The following is a 19,963-nucleotide window of genomic DNA, read 5'->3' on the forward strand; positions in this document are numbered from 1 at the left end:
GTCACTATGATGTCACATCTTGGCAGTTTCCCACTATTTTACCAAGTGCAGAGTAAATATACAACAAAAGTAAACTGCAGGACTCAACACTGTCCGCTGTTTCCTTAGCTTCCTTGGCCTGCGTAACTTGTCATTTGTCAACAGTATTTTTCTTCTCTTCCTCAGCGACAGAAGGTTGTGACGTCACAGACCTTTAGCGTTTCATTTTCTGCGCGTGGCACATCCCTAGGTCAAGAGAATCTATTCTCTTGACGTAGGCACATCCCGTGCTTTGATGAGACGCTTTTTCTGATACACGCAAAATCCAAATACATCTTATGAATGAAGTCAGTGTTCCGAGCATTGAAAATGAATCCTTGTAAAGGCGGGAAACTGATGACGCAATCGCGTATGCCCTGCGTACTATCACAGACCTTACCGTAGATGAACTCCCTCGGTACGATACCGACTTTCTTATACAGAATTAATCTTGCTGGTATCAGACAATATTAACCACCTTAGTAGAAATATTCTGAAGTGAAAAGTTGTAAACAGTATCCTTTAAACCCCATACGAGAGTTTACCCGAGGTGAGCATTACCATTTGACCTTACCTTCGACTAGGCCTACTCAGAATAGGCTTACTCCATCTTCGCCTGACCCTCAGCTCTTCCACCAAGTAATCCAATTGAGTTGACCTTGTCCTGTGACCTTGCCCTTTGACCTGTTGTTCTCAGGATCAAATAGGTTCAACCCTGGCTGACCCTTACTTTAACCCAAGTAATAAAAATTGTTTGAATCATACTGCTCACACACAGACAGATACATCATTAACTCTTTCAGTGCCATGACGTCGACTTTTATATTGTTCTTGCATCTCTGGGGAATTTTATTAAGTTTAGGAGAGAATTTCGAACCAGAGGGACTGGATGCATCCTTCATTAGCCCCTTTACTACTCATAAAATTAATACAGTCGTCTGACACCTACAGAGATAGATCAAGGGAGAGAGAGAGAGAGAGAGAGAGAGAGAGAGAGAGAGAGACTGGAGGGAGATTATATAATATGATAAAATTAAGACAAGAGAAAGGAGGGTAAATGGGAGAGAAAGAGTGTGATAAGTAGGTAGGAGGGAAGGGAGAAAAAAAGAATGAGGAAGGATGGAGGGAGAGGTATCTATGAAGGGAGACAGGGAGAAGTAGGAAGGGAGGGAGGGAAAACGGAAGAGAGGGAAGTGCAATGAAAGAGAGGGAGATGAGAGTGATGAATGTGAATATGGAGGCTTTTAGGTGAGATAGGTAGGTAGGGAGGTGGATAGATAGTGGGATGGTAGTAGATAGATTGGTAGACAAGTAGGCAGGTAGGTAGGAAGTGAGAGAGTAGGTAGGTAGAGAGAGAAGTTCCAGAGAGATAGGAAGAAAGAAACAGGGTAGACGAGAAGGGAGAGAGGATGATACAGAAGGAGGGAGGCAGGCAGAGAAGGAGGCAGGCAGAGAAGGAGGCAGGTAGATAGCGAGGGAGATAGACAAGGTAGGAGGGAGGGAAGGAGAGAGGGTAGGTGGGACGGGAGGCAGGCAGGAAAAGAGGGACAAAGACAGGGAGAAGTTAGGTATATAGGAAGGAAACGAGAGGCTGGGTGCATAGAGAGGGAGGAAGAGAAGGTCTAGAGGGGGTGAAGGAGGAAGGTATAGAGAGAGGGAGAGAGAAGAAGGCAAGGAGGCAGGTATGGAGGAAGAGAGGAAGGGAGGCAGGGAGGGAGAGAGGGTAGGTAAGAATGGAGGAAGGGTGGGAGGGGGCATTCAAGGTGTGGAGGGGCTTGGTTGGGGTATCAGTGTTCCTTGTGACGTGCCCAGGTAAGGGAGTGTTTTTCTCTCCTTTCCTCCCTTCCTTCTTCCTCCTTCCCTCCACTGTCCTTGGCCTACCCTTACTCCCTCTGCCAACCCTTTACACACCCGCCATCTCCCTGGAACCACCACAAATACGAGTCAAAGTCACAGATGCCTGGCAAAAACGAAAGATCAACGCCTGAATACTTTACGAGGACGATCAGGAAAACCATCAGCCTTTTCTTTGCTGCGTCGAATTTCCAAGAACCTTTTACCAACTTTGGGGAACCTTAGGGTAGTGGCATATTTTCTGAAAAAATGTAGTGAAGAAAATTCGAAATACAGATGCAGGTAATGAAGTCCTAATCTTCATTTTGTGATGAGTTTTTAAAATGTGTATTAAAACAGTGATTTCTCTCACAGCCACATGATTTTTAGGACACTTTAACTAACCCTAGGGGACGTGAGGACAGCAGCACAATTCCTGAAAACTTAGAGTGAGAAAAACTGAACTGCAGTGTGAGTTAGTGGAATTCCTGTGGTCATCCCCTGTGAAATTTAATAAGCATCGCTAAATATGGCTTCCTTTCACAGCCATCGGATATTTAGGAACATTTCATCAACTCTGGGGAAGCTCAGGGTAGTGGCTCGGGTCCTGAAAATTCAAAGTGAGCAAAATGTGAAATACGGTGAAAGTTAGGGAGTTTTCGATCCCATTCTGTGTTTAAAAAAAAAAAAAAAAAAAAAAAAAAGCATTCCTCATCAGGTTCCTTTTTAAAAACTATTACTTTATAACAGCTTTTTAAAAAATTAACTTTGGGAAATCTTAGGGCAATAGTATGGCTCTTGAAAATTCATAGCGAACATTTTTTTTTTTTTTTTAGAGGAAACAGAGGAAAGAAAAACAAATTAAGTAAAAATTAAGTTAAAAAATACGTAACGTACAGAGAGACACTGGAATTCTTATGGCCATTCTGTGTCGTAAAACAAAAACAAAAAATCTTTTCATTTCTTTTTCCTTAGCCTCTTTTCTACTTACTTCTCTTCAAATCTAACTTTTCTTCTTTTTTTAAATCGTTCCTGGCTCCACATCCGTCTTTTTCGCCTCTTTATTACTTCCTTATTTTCCACCTGGATTCCTCTCCACCCTTCTGTGTTTCAGGATAGTACAGTCTCTGAAAGCAGCTGATTTTGGATAGTAACCAAGGATAGTCGTCAGCCAACAAGGTGAGTAAAAGAAAATTTTTTGTTATAATCAATCTGTTTCTCTGTTTAAGCTTGAGGGCTTCATTTTATATATTTTTCTTGCCATTTCCAGACAATTTTATTCAGCCTAGACCCCCACCATAGCAGAGAAGGGGTTATTATTACTATTATTATTATTATTATTATTATTATTATTGGTGGTGGTGGTGGTGGTGGTGGTGGTGGTGAAGCAGAATCAGACAATTTTCTGTTTCCTACTTTTCGAAATTTCTCTTGGCTTGAATAAAATTGTTTAGCGGAAGCCAGAATATGATAAAAAATAAAGTCCTTGGGCTGATGGGCTCCTATTTACACTATCATCATCGTCATCATTATCATCATCACCATCATCATCATTATCGTTATTATCACTTCCATCATCATCATCATCACCATCATCATCATTATCGTTATTATCACTGCCATCATCATCATCACCATTATCATCATCATCATTGGCATCTTCACTAATTTTGTCCTTGAAGAATGAGAGACTGACAGAAGAGTGTATGTGAGCCAGGTGGAGGGGATGAGGAGAAGGGGGAGACCAAGGATGACATGGAGGGATAGAGAGATGTATATATTCTCGAGAGGAGGTGTGAGGTGGGGAGAGATCAGCCAAATGAGGGCGACGTGGAGCTGATTTGTCTGTGGTCACCCCTTACCAGACTAGGCGCTTCTAACAACAGATAAACAGATAGATTGGCAGATAAGATTAGATAGACAGGTAGAAAGATAGATAGACAGATAGGAAGACGGATACATAAGATAGATAGGTAGACAGATAGATAGAGAGATAGAGAGATAAATAGGAAGACAGATAGATACATAAGATAGATAGGTTGACAGACAGACAGATAGGAAGACAGATAGATACATAAGATAGGTAGACAGATAGATAGATAGATAAACAGATAGATTAGATAGACAGGTAGACAGACAAAGACAGGTAGGTATACAGACAGACAGATAGACAGATACACAGCAACCTCCAGGCAATTTTGTAAACACTGATTTCTTTCCTTAAGCTGAGAAAAAAATCGTCTGAAGGGAGAAAGAATAAATCAAGACGTCACCGGACTGAAGGGATTAAGTGTCACATCTTAGGTAACTAGCGATCCTTAACACATATCTCTTACCGATTTATCCTGCACATTACACCCTAGTCTCTTTCTGTATGTAAATGATGAACACTACTTCGATATCCAAACTTCATATTACAAGAGAATATCAAGGTGTCATATGCAAAACTAAATTGCTCATGAAGAGGCATTACGTGTCTCCTGTACATAGAAAACAGGCAGTGCTTTGGATCTCCTTGCTTCATATAGAAAAAAGGAAATTAAGTTAGGATATGATAACGATGATGAATTAAACAGATAGCTGGATATACAGAGATAGACAGATACACAGCACCTCTGCTCCTGTTATAGCCTAATCGTTTGTCTCAGTGTGTGTGTGTGTGTGTGTGTGTGTGTGTGTGTGTGTGTGTGTGTGTGTGTGTGTGTGTGTGTGTGTGTGTGTGTGTGTGTTAATGGATAGCTTCTTACATAGGTGTTGCAGTCTCCAACAGCCCCAACACGCGCGCGCACGCATACACACACACACACACACACACACACACACACACACACACACACACACACATAAATGTTTGTCAAAATTAGACCAAAGTTCAGACTGATTTTTTATTATTAATTTAAACTGTAGAAACCCACATAACATGAATGGTTCTGAAACATATGTGTATCACGGCGCACACGACATAAGTTGTTACACCCGCACACCCGAAGCATGGACGGGTGTTGTGTTAGGTTTTTCTCAGTGTGTGTGTGTGTGTGTGTGTGTGTGTGTGTGTGTGTGTGTGTCTGGAAATGTTGAGGGTAAGGCCAGAACGAAGGACAAATTCCGATTCTCGTGTCTGTGTGTTATCATAGTAATTAAAGCAACTTTGATTTAATATGAACCATATTTGCTGGAAGTTTTGAAGGTCAGCCAAGAACACCAGGTCAAAGGTCAAGGTCACATGGCAAGGTCAACCAATGCAGTCCTATCCTATTTCAACCAAACTTTGAGGAAGGGCTCGGGGTAAGGCAAGTAGAGAGGGATTCGATTTTGAGAGTAAGGAGTATTTTTAATGTTTAAAAAAACGGTCAAAGGTCAAGGTCATAAAAGATAAAATGTTATTATAGAAGGGTTAAAGGTCAGTCGTGGATAAAGTACAGTAATTAAATAACAAGAGGCATCGGTCTTAGCTGAGTCCGAGGCCAAATAACTCGGCCCTTAGACTAAGCTGTGGGGGCGTGCGTTAAGTGATCCAGCTTGTATTTTAAAGAAACGATTTTGTTATTGTCCTAAAATAAGTTAGCTCCTTTTCATACGTTTTACTAAACTGATACTATTATGCAGTTTTTCAGTCGCACCCCTCCCATACAGGCAAAAGTGTGAGTGGACGTTCAGGGAAAGTAACTGAGGCAGCCTGGCACAGAGAAATATTGTCAGTGTAAGAGTGCAAAGCTCTCAGTGTGACAGCATTAGAGTGTGCGACTGTCAGTGTAAGAGGATACAGCGTGCAGCTTTCAGTGGAAATGCATTAGGGTGTAGATTTTTTAGTGTAATAATAAGAGAGAGAGTACATTGTCAGTGGAGCAGTAACAAAGCGTAGCAGTAATAAAGTTAGTTTTCACAGCATAACAGTAATAGTTACAAAATGTGCAGGGCGTGCACCTCACTGTGCACACAGGAGGGTGTTGAGCAGGAGGTTAAGGGCTTCTGCCTCAGGCAGGTCCTGGGGCGCCGCCCAGCCCGCCGCAGCCGCCACCTGCAGGCTGGCCAGGCGCCGCCCGATTAGGGATATTCGGACTTGCGTGGGAAGTCGTTCAAAGTGTCGGGTACGGAGCCGCAGCGGCAGAGTCAGAGGCTGTACGGGCGGCGGCTGCCATGGCACCCGCACATACTGACTCGCCACCAGTGGCTGACTCACCACCAGCGGCTCCTCTTGTCTTTGCTGCTCTGATTTTGGGATCGGTGGGTTTTGGACCTTCCTTTCATACATTATGGTGGCCCTATGACACTTGCTGTTACTAGTAAACTCGATAAAGCCACCAGTGTGTCCTGCCGCAGCCTCCCGCCGCAAGTCCTCCACAGTGATGGCGGCCTTGGCCACCTGCTTGCCGTCCGGCCGCAGCAACAGCAGCTGCAGCCTGGTGCGGCTGCACTCCTCCTGCGGCACCTTCAGCTGCCATTCACCCCGCCACTCCAGGTACTATGCCCCGTATAGCCTGTCACGCCAATACATGGATTCCAGACTCAGGCGCTGCCGCCCCTCCTGCCGGCGTTTCCGCAGCCCGAGGGCAGGCATGGAGGGGAAGCGAGGCGTGGCCAGCCCGTAGACCAGCTGTGTGGGCAGAGCCGCACCGGGCTCCACCGTTACCTCAATGAATGAAAATCTAATAAACATTTTTGACGGATTCAGCAAAGTAAAGTCGTGCCGCGTTACCTGGACTACAATACTAGAGCTGTCGCAACGTTGACGGGATAAAAAATAACACCTGATCAATAATCTGGCGTACTCGTACTTTACTGCAAGAATCAGACTGATATCGATCTGATGTAGTTTTAGTGAGCTGGTAAGTAGTTTGTTCCAAGTTAACTATACCGTCAGGTTTCCTAATTGAACTGTAAAGCATTCGTATTTGTTTACTCATTCTGGCGGGACATTTCCCTCCTTGATATGTGTTGTTGTTGTTGTTGCTGTTGTTGCTGTTGTTGTTGTTGTGGCTCACATTCATCAGGATGTGAATTCCATGGGCTGCAGGCTGAAGGTACTCTTCTCCTGCAGTGTGGATGTGGACCAAAGAATAAATCTGATAACTAAATTGCTAAGATAAAGGAAAAATAAACCAGTAATGAGGTGATAAATATATAACACTTCTCTTCCACTCCGATGGGCGATTTCTTGTGTTCTACGGGGACGGCACATTCAGCGTCATCAATGTACCCGTATACCTTGCATCATTTATTCATTTCCTATAATCCCACTCCCATTCCCTTGCCCACACCAGCAGACTTCATTGAACCGTCCCAGCAACGCATACGATACAGGATGAGAATATGTGTGTGTGTGTGTGTGTGTGTGTGTGTGTGTAGACAGGTGACACAACACTGTAACCTGAGAAACCGGTTTGGTAGCCACACACACACACACACACACACACACACACACACACACACACACACACACACACACACGCACACACATACACACACACTTTTGTTTACTTCTGAAATTCCTCTAGTCGATTTATTTTCGTCAGAGGGAACTGGGACACTGTCTTAACTTTAATATTGAATCATTCGATGAGCTTTATGAGGTAAGAATGAGTCTCCTTGGTTACTAGTCAAATTTGCCCTTCAATCTCGTTACACTTGGCCATTATTAGCTGACCTAAAATGGGTTAGAGATATCTGTAAGATTATAGTAGCTTAATAATAGTAGTAGTAGCAGTAGTACTAGAAGTAGTGGTAGTGTAGTAGTAGTAGTAGTAGTAATAGTAGTCGTTGTTGTGGTTATTGTTGCTGTTGTTTGGAGAGACCCATCGTAGTGAAGATGATAGTGAAGACCGCATCTAACACTCTCATGGACCAATAAAATCGCCTGGGATAAAATATAATCGTCTGGAAAGTGTTCGGTGACCGAGTACCTGCGCTCTTTCTTTACCCCTGCGCAATTGTTGACTCTATACAGGGGTTTTATCCGCCCCTGTGTGGAGTACAACTCTCATGTGTGGGGTGGCTCCCCACATACAGCTCTTCTCAATAGGGTGGAGTCAAAGGCTTTTCGTCTCATTAACTCTCCTCCTCTTACTGACTCCCTTCAACCTCTGTCTCTTCGCCGCACTGTTGCATCTTTATCTCTTTTCTATCGCTACTTTAATGGTCACTGCTCCTCTGAACTGTCTGCTTGCATTCCTCCACCTCTACGACGGGCGCGTAGCACCCGTCTGGCAGCAAACTCTCATCCTTTTTCTGTCCAACTCTCTAATGCAAGAGTTAACCGTTACTCCCAGTCTTTCATTTATGCAACAGGTCAGCTCTGGAACTGTCTCCCTCTGTCTGTATTTCCTGCTGCCTATGATCTCCAGTCTTTCAAACGCAGTGTGTCCAGGCATCTCAAAATGATCGGATCTTGAATTTGGCTCTATATTGTATTTTGTTTTTCTCTTGGAGGGAACTGTTACTGCGGGCTCATGGCCTTTGGTTCCTTCTTCCTCGCATAAAAAAAAAAAAAAAAAAAAAAACAGCTATACAGTAGCTAGCACTTTCACCTTAACTTGCCCCAGATTTTCTTCCTTATCAAGCTTATTTTCACGTAGCTCAGTGACAGAAAAAGACAAAGCTATGGCTCTACAGTATTTCCATAGTACTACTTCGTAACTAGCATCATATTCTAGTGTTAATATACTTTAACAACTCAACATTTCAGTGCAAATGTGGCAATAGCAGGCCAAGTTAGAGTAAAGGAAGGGTATAATCTAACTTGGAGATAAAACTGGGTGGATTGACTAGGCAAATCAATGTTGAAAATTAATCTTAAAGTTTATTCTGCACCTGGGTCGAACAGCTGTCTTTGTCTGCTTTTGGGAAGGTACTGGGTGACGAGATGTGTTTCAATGGTATACCTAAAGTATTAATACTGTGGTTTGGTTTGGTCTAATTAGTGTTAGTGTTTAAAAAAAAAAAAAAATCATCTTAGAATGTAAAACTGCTTGTGTTGATTTTTCTTAAATTCTTTATCTATGAAGGCAAAGTTGCTTAGTTTCCATTTCAGAATATATTGGGTGACGAAATGTGCTTAGAGGAGTACCCAGGTTGTTAGTATTCAAGATGGCTGCCGGGAGTCGGGCCAAGAATGACGATGAGACGAGAGAACATCTGGTTTCAGTATTATTTCTGAAGTATTTTTAAGCATATCGTGTAGTAGTACAGTAACTGCAATCACTGATTTATCTAAAACGTGAACACGGTCGACTGCAGGCTTAAACTGCCCCTCTGTGATCCATCCTCCTCCTCTCGGGCGATAGGGATGTAGTTGAGAGGCGTTCATATCACCAGGTAGCTGATCCACCTGGTTATATTGGTGCCAACAGATGAAGGCGTCCTTGTCCAGCAGGTTTAAGTTGCCCTCCTCCTGCACTCCACCATCCTCCAACCAGGGGACAGGGCGGTTGCCAAAGAACGTATGTAGAACCAGGCAGCGGATCCGCCTGGCTATTTCGGTGCAACCACGTGAAGGCATTCCTCACAAGCAGTTATTATCCATCCTTCACTTTCTCCTGCGCAAGAATGCAAGGATCGTTTTTATAAAGACTCCTAACCATCTGTCCATGACAAACGAATGTCTAAAACAATTAACTCTTATCACAGAGTTTTGTTTTTCGTATTTTTTTTCACTTTAATATTCGATCTGAATTATTTGTGAAGAGTTTGGAGGTTGTATGAGTGAAGAGAGACAGACAAGCCATTTTACATATAACATTAGAACCTCAGGAGAGTGATGGCGTCGTGAGCTGTGGTTGGCTGAGTGAGTGATGACGTAATGAGCTGTGATTGGTTGTGATGCACTCAGAGATGATTGGCTGAGATGGCGCACTTAACTGTGATTGGTTAAAAAATATGATGACGTTCTGAGAGATGGATTAGTTGAGTGATTACGTATTTGCATGTGGCTAGTGGAGTGTTATAACGTATATTTTCTTAATACTGACATATTTGTTTTTGACTGTTGGATGAGAGAGAGAAAGAGAGAGAGAGAGAGGCATCACAGCACTCCGGAGAAACCTGTTATTATTTTTTTCCCTGCCTTCTTTCCCTCCCTCCCTCCCCTTCTCCCTCCCTCCCTCCCTCCTTTCTTCCCTCTCTCCCTCTCTCCTTCTCTACCTCCTTTCGCCTTTCCATTTCTTCTTTCCTCCCTCATTCTCCTCTTTCCTTCCTTCCTCTTTCTCCTTCTTCCAATTCTCTTTTTCTTCGTCCCTCCGACCACCACACTACCTTATGAAAAACAGTAGGTATGACAGCTATAGATAGATGGATATAGATAGACAGATTGATAGAGAGAGAGAGAGAGAGGGAGAGAGAGAGAGAAAGAGAGAGGTTTGCCAATAAGTGCTCTCCTGATTATATCTCAAAGCGTAAAATTTTTCAAATTATCATCATTATCATCACTATTTTTCCATTACCAGCGGCCATTATATCTGCAAAAGTATGATAGTATCGTCATTATCACCATCATATAATCGTCGTCACCATCATTATCATCGTCATCATAACTATCGTCATCATTATCACCATCATCATCATCGTTGTTTTCACCGTCATTATCATCATCGTCACCGTTTTCGTCTTCACCATCACAATTATCATCATTATCATCATCATTATCATCATCATTATCATCATCATCATCATCGTCGTCGTCGTCGTCGTCTTCACTATCATGATCATCACTATTTTTCCACAATTCAGCGAGATCCAGCTGCTCTCCCCCCAAACCTCCCCCTCCCCTCGTCGACAGATATGACCCAACTCAACTTGTCCTGAGCTTGTCTTATCTTGCTGCTTGGGAGAAACCGAACCCCCCCCCCTCACCCTCTCTCTCTCTCTCTCTCTCTCTCTCTCTCTCTCTCTCTCTCTCTCTCTCTCTCTCTCTCTCTCTCTCTCTCTCTCTTTTCTTTCTACTTTTTTTCTTACATGTCTGACTCTGGGGACAGAATTGCTACTCCGTTCCCTGAGGCCACTACACCCCTCCTGTCCCCACTTCTGTGCTAAAACCCACCTTCCATACCACACACACACACACACACACACACACACACACACACACACACACACACACACACACACACACGGATATCAGTAAGGGCGGTGGTGATGGCGATAGCAATAAATGGTGTGGCGTGCAGCGGTGGTGGAAAAATAGTGAAGATGATGATGATGGTTTTGCAGATGTGGTGGATGCTGATGAGGGTAGAATGGTGATGATGTTGATGATGGCGAAGACGATGATGATGATGGTGATGATGATGATGATAATAATTCTACCGTATTCTGGCAGATGTGGTGTATGGGTCGGGTAGCAGTGCGGGCGGTGGTGGTGTTGGTAGCAATGCAGGGTGCGGTGGGCAGTGGTGGTGGTAGCAACAACGACGTGTACCTGCCGTCCGACCCACAGGACCCCGACATACCAATACCACCCCTACCCACGCAGCGACCACATCACCGACACTCACCCAGGCACCACCAGGTATGTGTATGTGTATGTGTATGTGCCGTCAAACCCACAACACCTTGACATACCAATTCCCTCACTACCCACGCCACCGACACTCACTCACACATCAACAGGTAGGCAACGTCACTGATTTGATAATATTATAATCTATCACCTGCACTGATTTACTGACTGCTACTCCTACTACTGCTACTACCACTACTGCTGCTACTACTACTACTATTGCTACTACTACTATTACTATTTTTTTTCCAGGTTCACAATTTGGTGCTGAACCCCGAGCAGAACTCCCTGTGTGAACTGAAGCCCATCCGACAGATCCTTACCCACGCCCACTGCACCTCCAGGGTAAGAGAGAGAGAGAGAGAGAGAGAGAGAGAGAGAGAGAGAGAGAGAGACACGGGGGGATGTAATATGTTTGAGTGGTGTCACTGTGTGCGTGTGCGTGTGTGTGTGTGTGTGTGTGTGTGTGTGTGTGTGTGTGTGTGTGTGTGTGTGTGTGTGTGTGTGTGTGTCAAAAATTGAGTGTGTGGGCGTTTATAGAAGCCTTGTTAGCGATTCCGTGTGGGTGTATGTGTCGGTGTGCTTGGCAATTTTGAGCAGCTCGAAATTTACTAGAAATTCAGCCGCTATCATCATTACCATCATTACCACTCGTACTGCTAATTTGAATGTTAAGTACTATTATATCTGGAGGCTAGGGGATCAGTAACCATCAATGTCCTACTACTGGTCCAACTATACTGCTACTACTACTACTACTACTACTACTACTACTATTTCTACTACTATTCATTACGTGCTGTCAACAGGAGATCGGCAATCACGTGTGTGTGGGTACGTGCTTCAGCTATACGGTGCCACAGACGGAGCCGGAGACCCCTGGGGATGAACTGTTGGACTACTGTGACTCCTGCCAGGCCTCTAACTCACACTGGACGCCGGTAAGGGCCACGGTAGAATAGGCAGGTAGGGTAGTGGAGGTAGGCAGGGGGGGCAATGTCAGGGCTGGGTAGGCAGGCAGGAGGGGCAATGTCAGGGCTGGGTAGGCAGGAAGGGGAGAGGAAGAAAGGGAAAGAGTGACAGGAAAGTACAGCTGAGGCACGAAGGAATACATAGCAGTACAGAGAGAGAGAGAGAGAGAGAGAGAGAGAGAGAGAGAGAGAGAGATGGGGGGGGGGAAGCAGGGAGAGAAAGAGTAGGTTAGGTGGGAGAACAAGGTGAAAGGACAGAAAATGATGATCACAAAATAACCTGAGTTTTTCATGGTAACCCTTATATATCACTTCAAATCCCCCTTTTCCCACCCAAACGCCACCATAACTACCCTCACACTATACTGAACCCCAACCGTAGCCACTTCTAATCTCTCCAACTCTCACCAAAACCCTTCTAAACCCCTACAGCTATCTCAAACGCCTTTTAACCCACCATACTTAACCCTATAATCACCTTAAAACTAATCTTTGTCCCTACCTCCACCTATCAATTATAAGTGCAAGGAAGAGGACAACGTACTGTACCATCCCTAACTTCAACTCAGATCCCTTATAATCCATCAAAACGTTTCTAAACCCTTCCTAAGTCCCAAAAAAACTTGCATAAAACCTCCGCTGTATCCCATCCACGGCCAGTTCTACCTCCTTCATTCTCCTTTAACCACAGTAGATTGACCTAGAATGTGAGGAGGACGGCAACACATACCAAGTAACCAAACATGTACCATCAACTGCTCCTGTTCCTGCTCCGCTTGCCTGCCCCTGCTCCTGCCTCCCCTGCCCCCCACTCCTCTTACATCATCTTAAAACCTTTTTAATCCATCATCGCTGCTACTATGATCACTCAAAAACTAATCTCAGTCGCTTGTAATCACTTTAAAACTAATGGTAATCGCTTGCAATCCCTCTAAAACTAATCTCAGTAGCTTATAATCTCCCTAAAACTAATCTCAATCACTTATAGGCACTCTCAATAGCCCTAGAATGCGAGTGAGACCGAAACAGAGCATCCCTGCCATTAGCTCAAACCCCTTCTAATCCACCAAAGCTTTTCCAACCCTCTTCTAAACCCTCAGAGTTGTCCCAGATCCCATTAAAATTTTATTCTCAACCATTCTGATCCCTCTAACCTCCGCAGATCGGTCTTGTGTGTGAAGAAGACGGCAACAGGCTCCTAGTAATGAGACGGATACAAACGATCACAAACTGCTTTATGTTTTCCACCACAACCCTCCTTTATCCACCCTAACTCCACAATAGCCTCTTCCATTTCACCTTAAACCTATCTTAAACCGCAACTAGAACCCATTCTACCCTCTCTAACTTTCACAGATCGAGCTCGAGTGTGAGGAAGACGGCAACACATTCCAAGTCACGAAGCGAGTGCAGATGATCACCAACTGCTCCTGCTCGCCCTGCCATCCCTCCTCGCGCAGCCCACCAGCAGCAGACCAGAGCAACGACGTCACCTACCCCGCCAACGACCACCACATCTCTGAACTGCTCCTGTATAAGATGCTGCCGGAGGGACACAAGTTCAAAGAGGCCGCGGGACTCGATCGGGGAACAAACTTCAACCGCCAACTGTCACTGGACGAGCTGAAGAAGAAGATATCACTCGCCCCAGACCAGGAACAGGAACTCCACGGCAAGATTGTGTTCGATATCTCCTCAACTTTCCAGGATATCGGTGAGGATGAGGAGCAGCCCAGGATAATTAATTTGTAAGGACGAAGAAACCATGATATTTAGCCTGTAAGGATGACTGGTTTTGATTTCACTGTTTAAACTGTAGCCGACCTTCCAACACCACCTACCTAGCCAACGAGCTCCTCATTTTCGAACGGCTCCTCTACAAATGCTGCCGAAAAGCCAAAAGTTCGCCTGAATAACGAATTTTAACCGCCTGAATATTCACTGGACAGGCCTAAGAGGAAATTTGTATCTCCCTGAACCAGGAACAGGAACAGGAACTCCAAGGCAAGATTGTGTTCGACACATCCTCAACTTTTCAGGATATCAATGAGGATGAGGAGGATTATAAATCTGTAAGCATAAGGAACCCATAATTGTGAATTAAAAGAATAAGAAACTCACGACAATCAGTCTGTAGGAATGGGGATCCAGGATTATTAAATTTGAAAGAATGACGGATTTTTTTTTTTTTTGGTATTAATGCTTCACTCTTTCGCAAAACTGACTGTAGTTAATCCTTTCCATACGGCGGCGTCATTTTATATATTACTCTTTTTATTTTTGCAACCGCCGGATGTTTTTATTCAACTTAGGCGAAGATCACGATTGTAGCGATTGAAGAAGAGATGTTTCTAATCCCTCCATTTGTTCCTAAATCCCTCCGGTTCAAAGTGTCTTCCCTCCTATGCTGAATGAAATCGTCTGGAGGCTGCAAGAATAAATTAAAACCATAAATCATCGAACTACATGGATTAACTGACATGAGATAAATCACAAGAATTTGGAGAAAAATATTAAAATGAAATGGCAGGAGCATCGCACTGGAGGAAGATGTTCACCATCTAATTAACTATAGGGTCTCTACCAATTAAAAGAGAGAGAGAGAGAGAGAGAGAGAGCAATGGTAGTGGGTATGTTTTTAAGTAGGCCTAATATGTCATCAGGTCAGAATCAACACGTCCATTATCTGTTATCCAATACAGCCCTTGCCAAGCCAATCTGGATGCTATTTGTCATTATAATCCATCTAATCATTAGTTAACCTGATATCCAGTATATTCAAACGATCCCTGGCTCCCACATAGCAAAATAATAAAGGAGGTTAGAAACAAGGACATTTGTAAAGAAAGAAAGAAGGAAGAAAGGAAACAAGGTCATACAAAATAAAATCAATGTATTAAAATAATTATCAAAAGTAAATATCTGCCATTTTTTTTAAATCACGAAAAATAACTTATACAAATTACATTTTTGAAAAACTATAATGTGTGCTGCTGCTGTTCATTTGAAAAGTTAACCCGGTGGATTGCAGGCTTAAATTTTTCTCCTGCCGTCCACCCTTCTCCTTTCAGTGGACAGGGAGGGGACTGAGGAAAGCTTGTATAACCGGGCAGCTTTACCGCTCGATCGTATCGGTGCCACCACGTGAAGGCGTCCCACTCCAGCACCACACTGTGATTAAAAAAAAAAAAAAAAAAAGGTCCCCAATATTAACACACACACACAACCACCCACCCACACACACACACACCCACACCACCACCACCACCACACCACCACCACCATCCCATATACTTTTTCAACAGTTTTTCACATAAACATTATATTACTATACGAATGTAAACATTACCAAGTCCTTTCCTCTAACAATATCTATTCGTAATTTCCCCTTATATAAAATATAGACTACAGGAGTCATATATCAATGTATTAATCAAGGGCTTATAATTTTACTCGTATATGTGTTAAATATACGAGCAGATATAAGATTCAAAAGGCTTCAATATGTCCATCGATAAATATAATTGATATTTTTTCCCATACCGATTTTTATTACCTTATCCTGGTGGTAAAGATGATGTTTTGTTGCAGGTGTTAGTAAGTTATCATCATCACCAGCATCATCATCAGAATCATTATTAGTATTATCATCAATACTATCATCATCATTGCTATTATCATCATTACTATCATCATCATTACTATCATCATTACTATTATCATTACTATCACCACCATAATCATCATTACTATCATTATCATAATCATCATCATCAGAATCATCATTACTATTATCATCATTACTATCATCATCATTGCTGTTATCATTACTATTATCATTACTATCACCACCATAATCATCATTACTTCATGATCATCAGAATCAGAATCAGAATCAAAATCGTCATTACTATTATCATCATTAATATCATCATTACTATCACCACCATAATCATCATTACTATCATCATCAGAATCAGAATCATTACTATTATCATCATTACTATTATCATCACTGCTATTATCATCATTACTATTATCATCATTACTATCATCATCATCATCAACAGAATCAGAATCATCATTACTATTATCATCACTACTATCATCATCATCGCTATTATCATCATTACTATTATCATCATTACTATTATCATTACTATCACCACAATAATCATCATTACTATCATCATCATCAGAATCAGAATCATCATTACTATTATCATCATTACTATCATCATTACTATTATCATTACTATCACCAACATAATCATCATTACTGTCATCATCATCATCATCATCATCATCATCATTACTATTATCATGATTTCTATCTTCATCATTGCTATTATCATCATTACTACCATCATCATTACTATTATCATTAGTATCACCGCCATAATCATCATTACTATCATCATCAGAATCAGAATCATCAATACTATTATCATCATTATTATCATCATCATTGCTATTATCATCGTTACTATCATCATCATTACTATCATCATTACTCTTATCATTACTGTCACCACCATAATCATCATCATCATCATCATCATCATCATCATCACTATCATCATCATCACCAGGAAATTAATAAATGAGGCAGGGTAGATTTTGATGACGATGACTAGGCCGTCCCCACAACGCACGAGTGGAGCGTTATATATGGATTAAGGAGAGTCTGTGAAAACTAAATCTGGACATAGAGTTATTTGTCCTTACCTTCACATGTCATCACTTCGACACTAATAACAATCTGCCGTCTTCAGTACATGAGGGTGGGAATTGTGGAAGGTCAGTCAAGTCTCTTAACGAATCACCACCAATCTGTTCTCTGCAAGGACCGAACATACGTCCTTTCAAACATCAGATCACTTTTCTAACCACCTGACCATCATATCTCCCTTAACAAAAAAAAAAAAAAAAAAAAAAAAAGGACCACCACCTCCCCCTAAAAAAAAAAAAAAAATCCATAATGCAACCTTGAGTTATATATCTCAGTTTGGCGAGGGTATGAGTGACAGTGTGGGCGCGGGAAGCTGGTTTGGGGCTGCTGGTTACGAAGTACAGGCTGCATTCCAGGACGCATTTTAAGATCCGTAGCATCGTTCTCTTCGCAGTTTATTATCTCTGTTCTACCCTGCTATTCCACTTTGTTTTCATCATCATCATCATCATCATCACCACCACTCCGCTTGTTTTTCCCATCTGCTTCCGCACCTCTCTTACTCACACACTCACCACACCCATCCATCTTTTCTTTGGCTTACCACGCCTCCTCCAAAGTCAACAAAATGGTCTGGAGGGGTGAACCATTGGAACACATCATTATTACCATTTTTCCCAGTTGCAGACGATTTTCCACTCCTGAGGAGAGAGATTGGACACTGGAGGGGTTGGCTATAGCGTTCATAGGCATCTTCACTATCCGGGTGCACTCCTCAGCTGAATGAAATCGTCTGGCAGTAAACAAGTAAGTAAAAAGTTTAAAAATATGACATGATTGTGATGATCTCTATCCTGTTCTCAGCTGAATAAAATTGTCTGGCGTTAGATGGAATATGATGCAGTGTTCTCAGTTCTTAGCCAAAGCGTCAGTCTCATTCCCGCTCCCATCTTCACCCTCAACCCACCTCACACCCTCACCCTTACACCACCTCACACCCTCATCCTTATTCTCACCCCACCTCCCACCCTCACCCTCACCTCTCCTCCCACCCATAACCTCACACTCATCCTCATCCGCACCCAACCACCACCTTCATCCATCTACATTTAATTCGTATATATTCTGTTTATGCAAACTATGTATGACTAGTAACCAAGAAGACTCATCCCTGCATCATAACTAAGGTCCACTGAATTTTACTGAATCAAACTGTGAGTGACCCGATGCTGTCAGGTGACAATATCTTAGGTGCCATGTGGAGATTCGTAACCCCTCTTCCTTGGTGATTCAATATATTTATTACCATCTATCGACCTATCAATCAGTTAGTCATGCACTCTGTCTATTTATAGCCAGACACCTTTTATCCCGTAATGGTGTGGCCACAAACAGCCTCCATGTCACCCTGTCCACTATCATTTGGCTGCCCTCCCTCCAACTCACCCCCCACACATACATACAGTACGGTACATCTCTCCATTCCATCTCACTACCTCATCCTTGGTCTCCCTCTGTCCCTCTCATCCCCTTCACCTTATCTGCATACACTCTTCCAGTCAGTCTCTCATTCTCCATCCTCTGCATCTGTCTAAACCATCTCAGAACATATTCTCGTAACGCTTTCAATCACGTCCACCTCACCACCACAACGCTACTTCACTTCTCAACTTGTCTGTCTGTCTCTCCACGTAACTTCATATGTTTCTCGCAGATAACTCATTTCCATCCACTGCTCTCACTCTTGACTTTGGTACTTCCAACTTGTTCTTTACATCATGTTCGTATCGACACAGTTTCCATCAAAAACACGTAAAAAGATACTGAGGCGCAAAGTGAAGAGTAAATCGATAAGGGAGAAGTACTACGAAATCTTCGTAGTCACTTCAACAGCCTTCACGTGGTGGCACAGATATAACTGGGCTGCCTGGATATCTAAGCATCCCGCAACTCCCTCCCTACTGTATCTCCCCTAAAGAGAATAATGGACTCCAGAAGGGCACCTCCAGCCTGCAGTCCATGGGTTTCACGTCCGATGAGTGTGGACAACAACAACGCACACCAAGGAGACAAATTTCCCACCAAAATGTATGTAAACAATTACGAATGCTTTGGCGTTCACAACTGGGAAACCTGGCCGTATAGTTAACTTGGAACAAACTACTTACCAACTCACTAAAACTACATCAGATCGAAATTAGTCTGATTCTTGCAGTAAAGTTCGAGTACGCCAGAGTTTGTATCAGGTATTATTGTTTACCCCGTTAACAGTGGTGACAACTCAAGAATTGTAATCCACGTAACTTTGCTCTGCTGAGTGCAGATTGCTAACAAAACTGTATCCGTCAAGAATGTTTATTAGATTTTCATTCATTGAGGTAACGGTGGAGCCCGGTGCGGCTCTGCCCACACAGCTGGTCTACGGGCTGGCCACGCCTCGCTTCCCCTCCATGCCTGCCCTCGGGCTGCGGAAACGCCGGCAGGAGGGGCGGCAGCGCCTGAGTCTGGAATCTATGTATTGGCGTGACAGGCTATACGGGGCATAGTACCTGGAGTGGCGGGATGAATGGCAGCTGACGGTGCCGCGGGAGGAGTGCAGACGCACCAGGCTGCAGCTGCTGTTGCTGCGGCCGGACGGTAAACAGGTGGCCAAGGCCGCCATCACCGTGGAGGACTTGCGGCGGGAGGCTGCGGCAGGACACACTGGTGGCTTTATCGAGTTTACTAGTAACAGCAAGTGTCATAGGGCCACCATAATGTATGAAAGGAGGGTCCAAAACCCACCGATCCCAAAACCAGAGCAGCAAAGACAAGAGGAGCCGCTGGTGGTGAGTCAGCCAATGGTGGCGAGTCAGTATGTGCGGGTGCCATGGCAGCCGCCGCCCGTACAGCCTCTGACTCTGCCGCTGCGGCTCCGTACCCGACACTTTGAACGACTTCCCACGCAAGTCCGCATATCCCTAATCAGGCGGCGCCTGG

The 19,963-nt window shown here is 43.4% G+C and overlaps 1 protein-coding gene across 1 annotated transcript; it reads left to right on the forward strand.

Annotated features, from left to right (window-relative positions):
- Positions 1-2,962: 2,962 nt before the first annotated feature.
- On the forward strand, positions 2,963-14,188 carry LOC145399642 (uncharacterized). Its single transcript, XM_080272183.1, has 5 exons — positions 2,963-3,030; positions 11,162-11,350; positions 11,594-11,686; positions 12,151-12,282; positions 13,669-14,188. The coding sequence occupies exons 2-5, from the start codon at positions 11,162-11,164 to the stop codon at positions 14,062-14,064; spliced, it is 810 nt and encodes a 269-aa protein (XP_080128309.1). The 5' UTR covers positions 2,963-3,030; the 3' UTR covers positions 14,065-14,188.
- Positions 14,189-19,963: the final 5,775 nt, after the last annotated feature.

The sequence above is a fragment of the Coenobita brevimanus genome, chromosome 50 (assembly GCF_032717465.1).
Source record: "Coenobita brevimanus isolate Jiangsu-jjx chromosome 50, ASM3271746v2, whole genome shotgun sequence".
Taxonomy (NCBI): domain Eukaryota; kingdom Metazoa; phylum Arthropoda; class Malacostraca; order Decapoda; family Coenobitidae; genus Coenobita; species Coenobita brevimanus.

Coding starts and splice junctions, on each gene's coding strand:
- LOC145399642 (XM_080272183.1), top strand. CDS start 11,162: ATGTGGTGTATGGGTCGGGTAGCAGTGCGGGCGGTGGTGGTGTTGGTA. Junction 11,687..12,150: donor ACGCCCACTGCACCTCCAGG/GTAAGAGAGAGA, acceptor TGCTGTCAACAG/GAGATCGGCAATCACGTGTG. Junction 12,283..13,668: donor CTAACTCACACTGGACGCCG/GTAAGGGCCACG, acceptor TAACTTTCACAG/ATCGAGCTCGAGTGTGAGGA.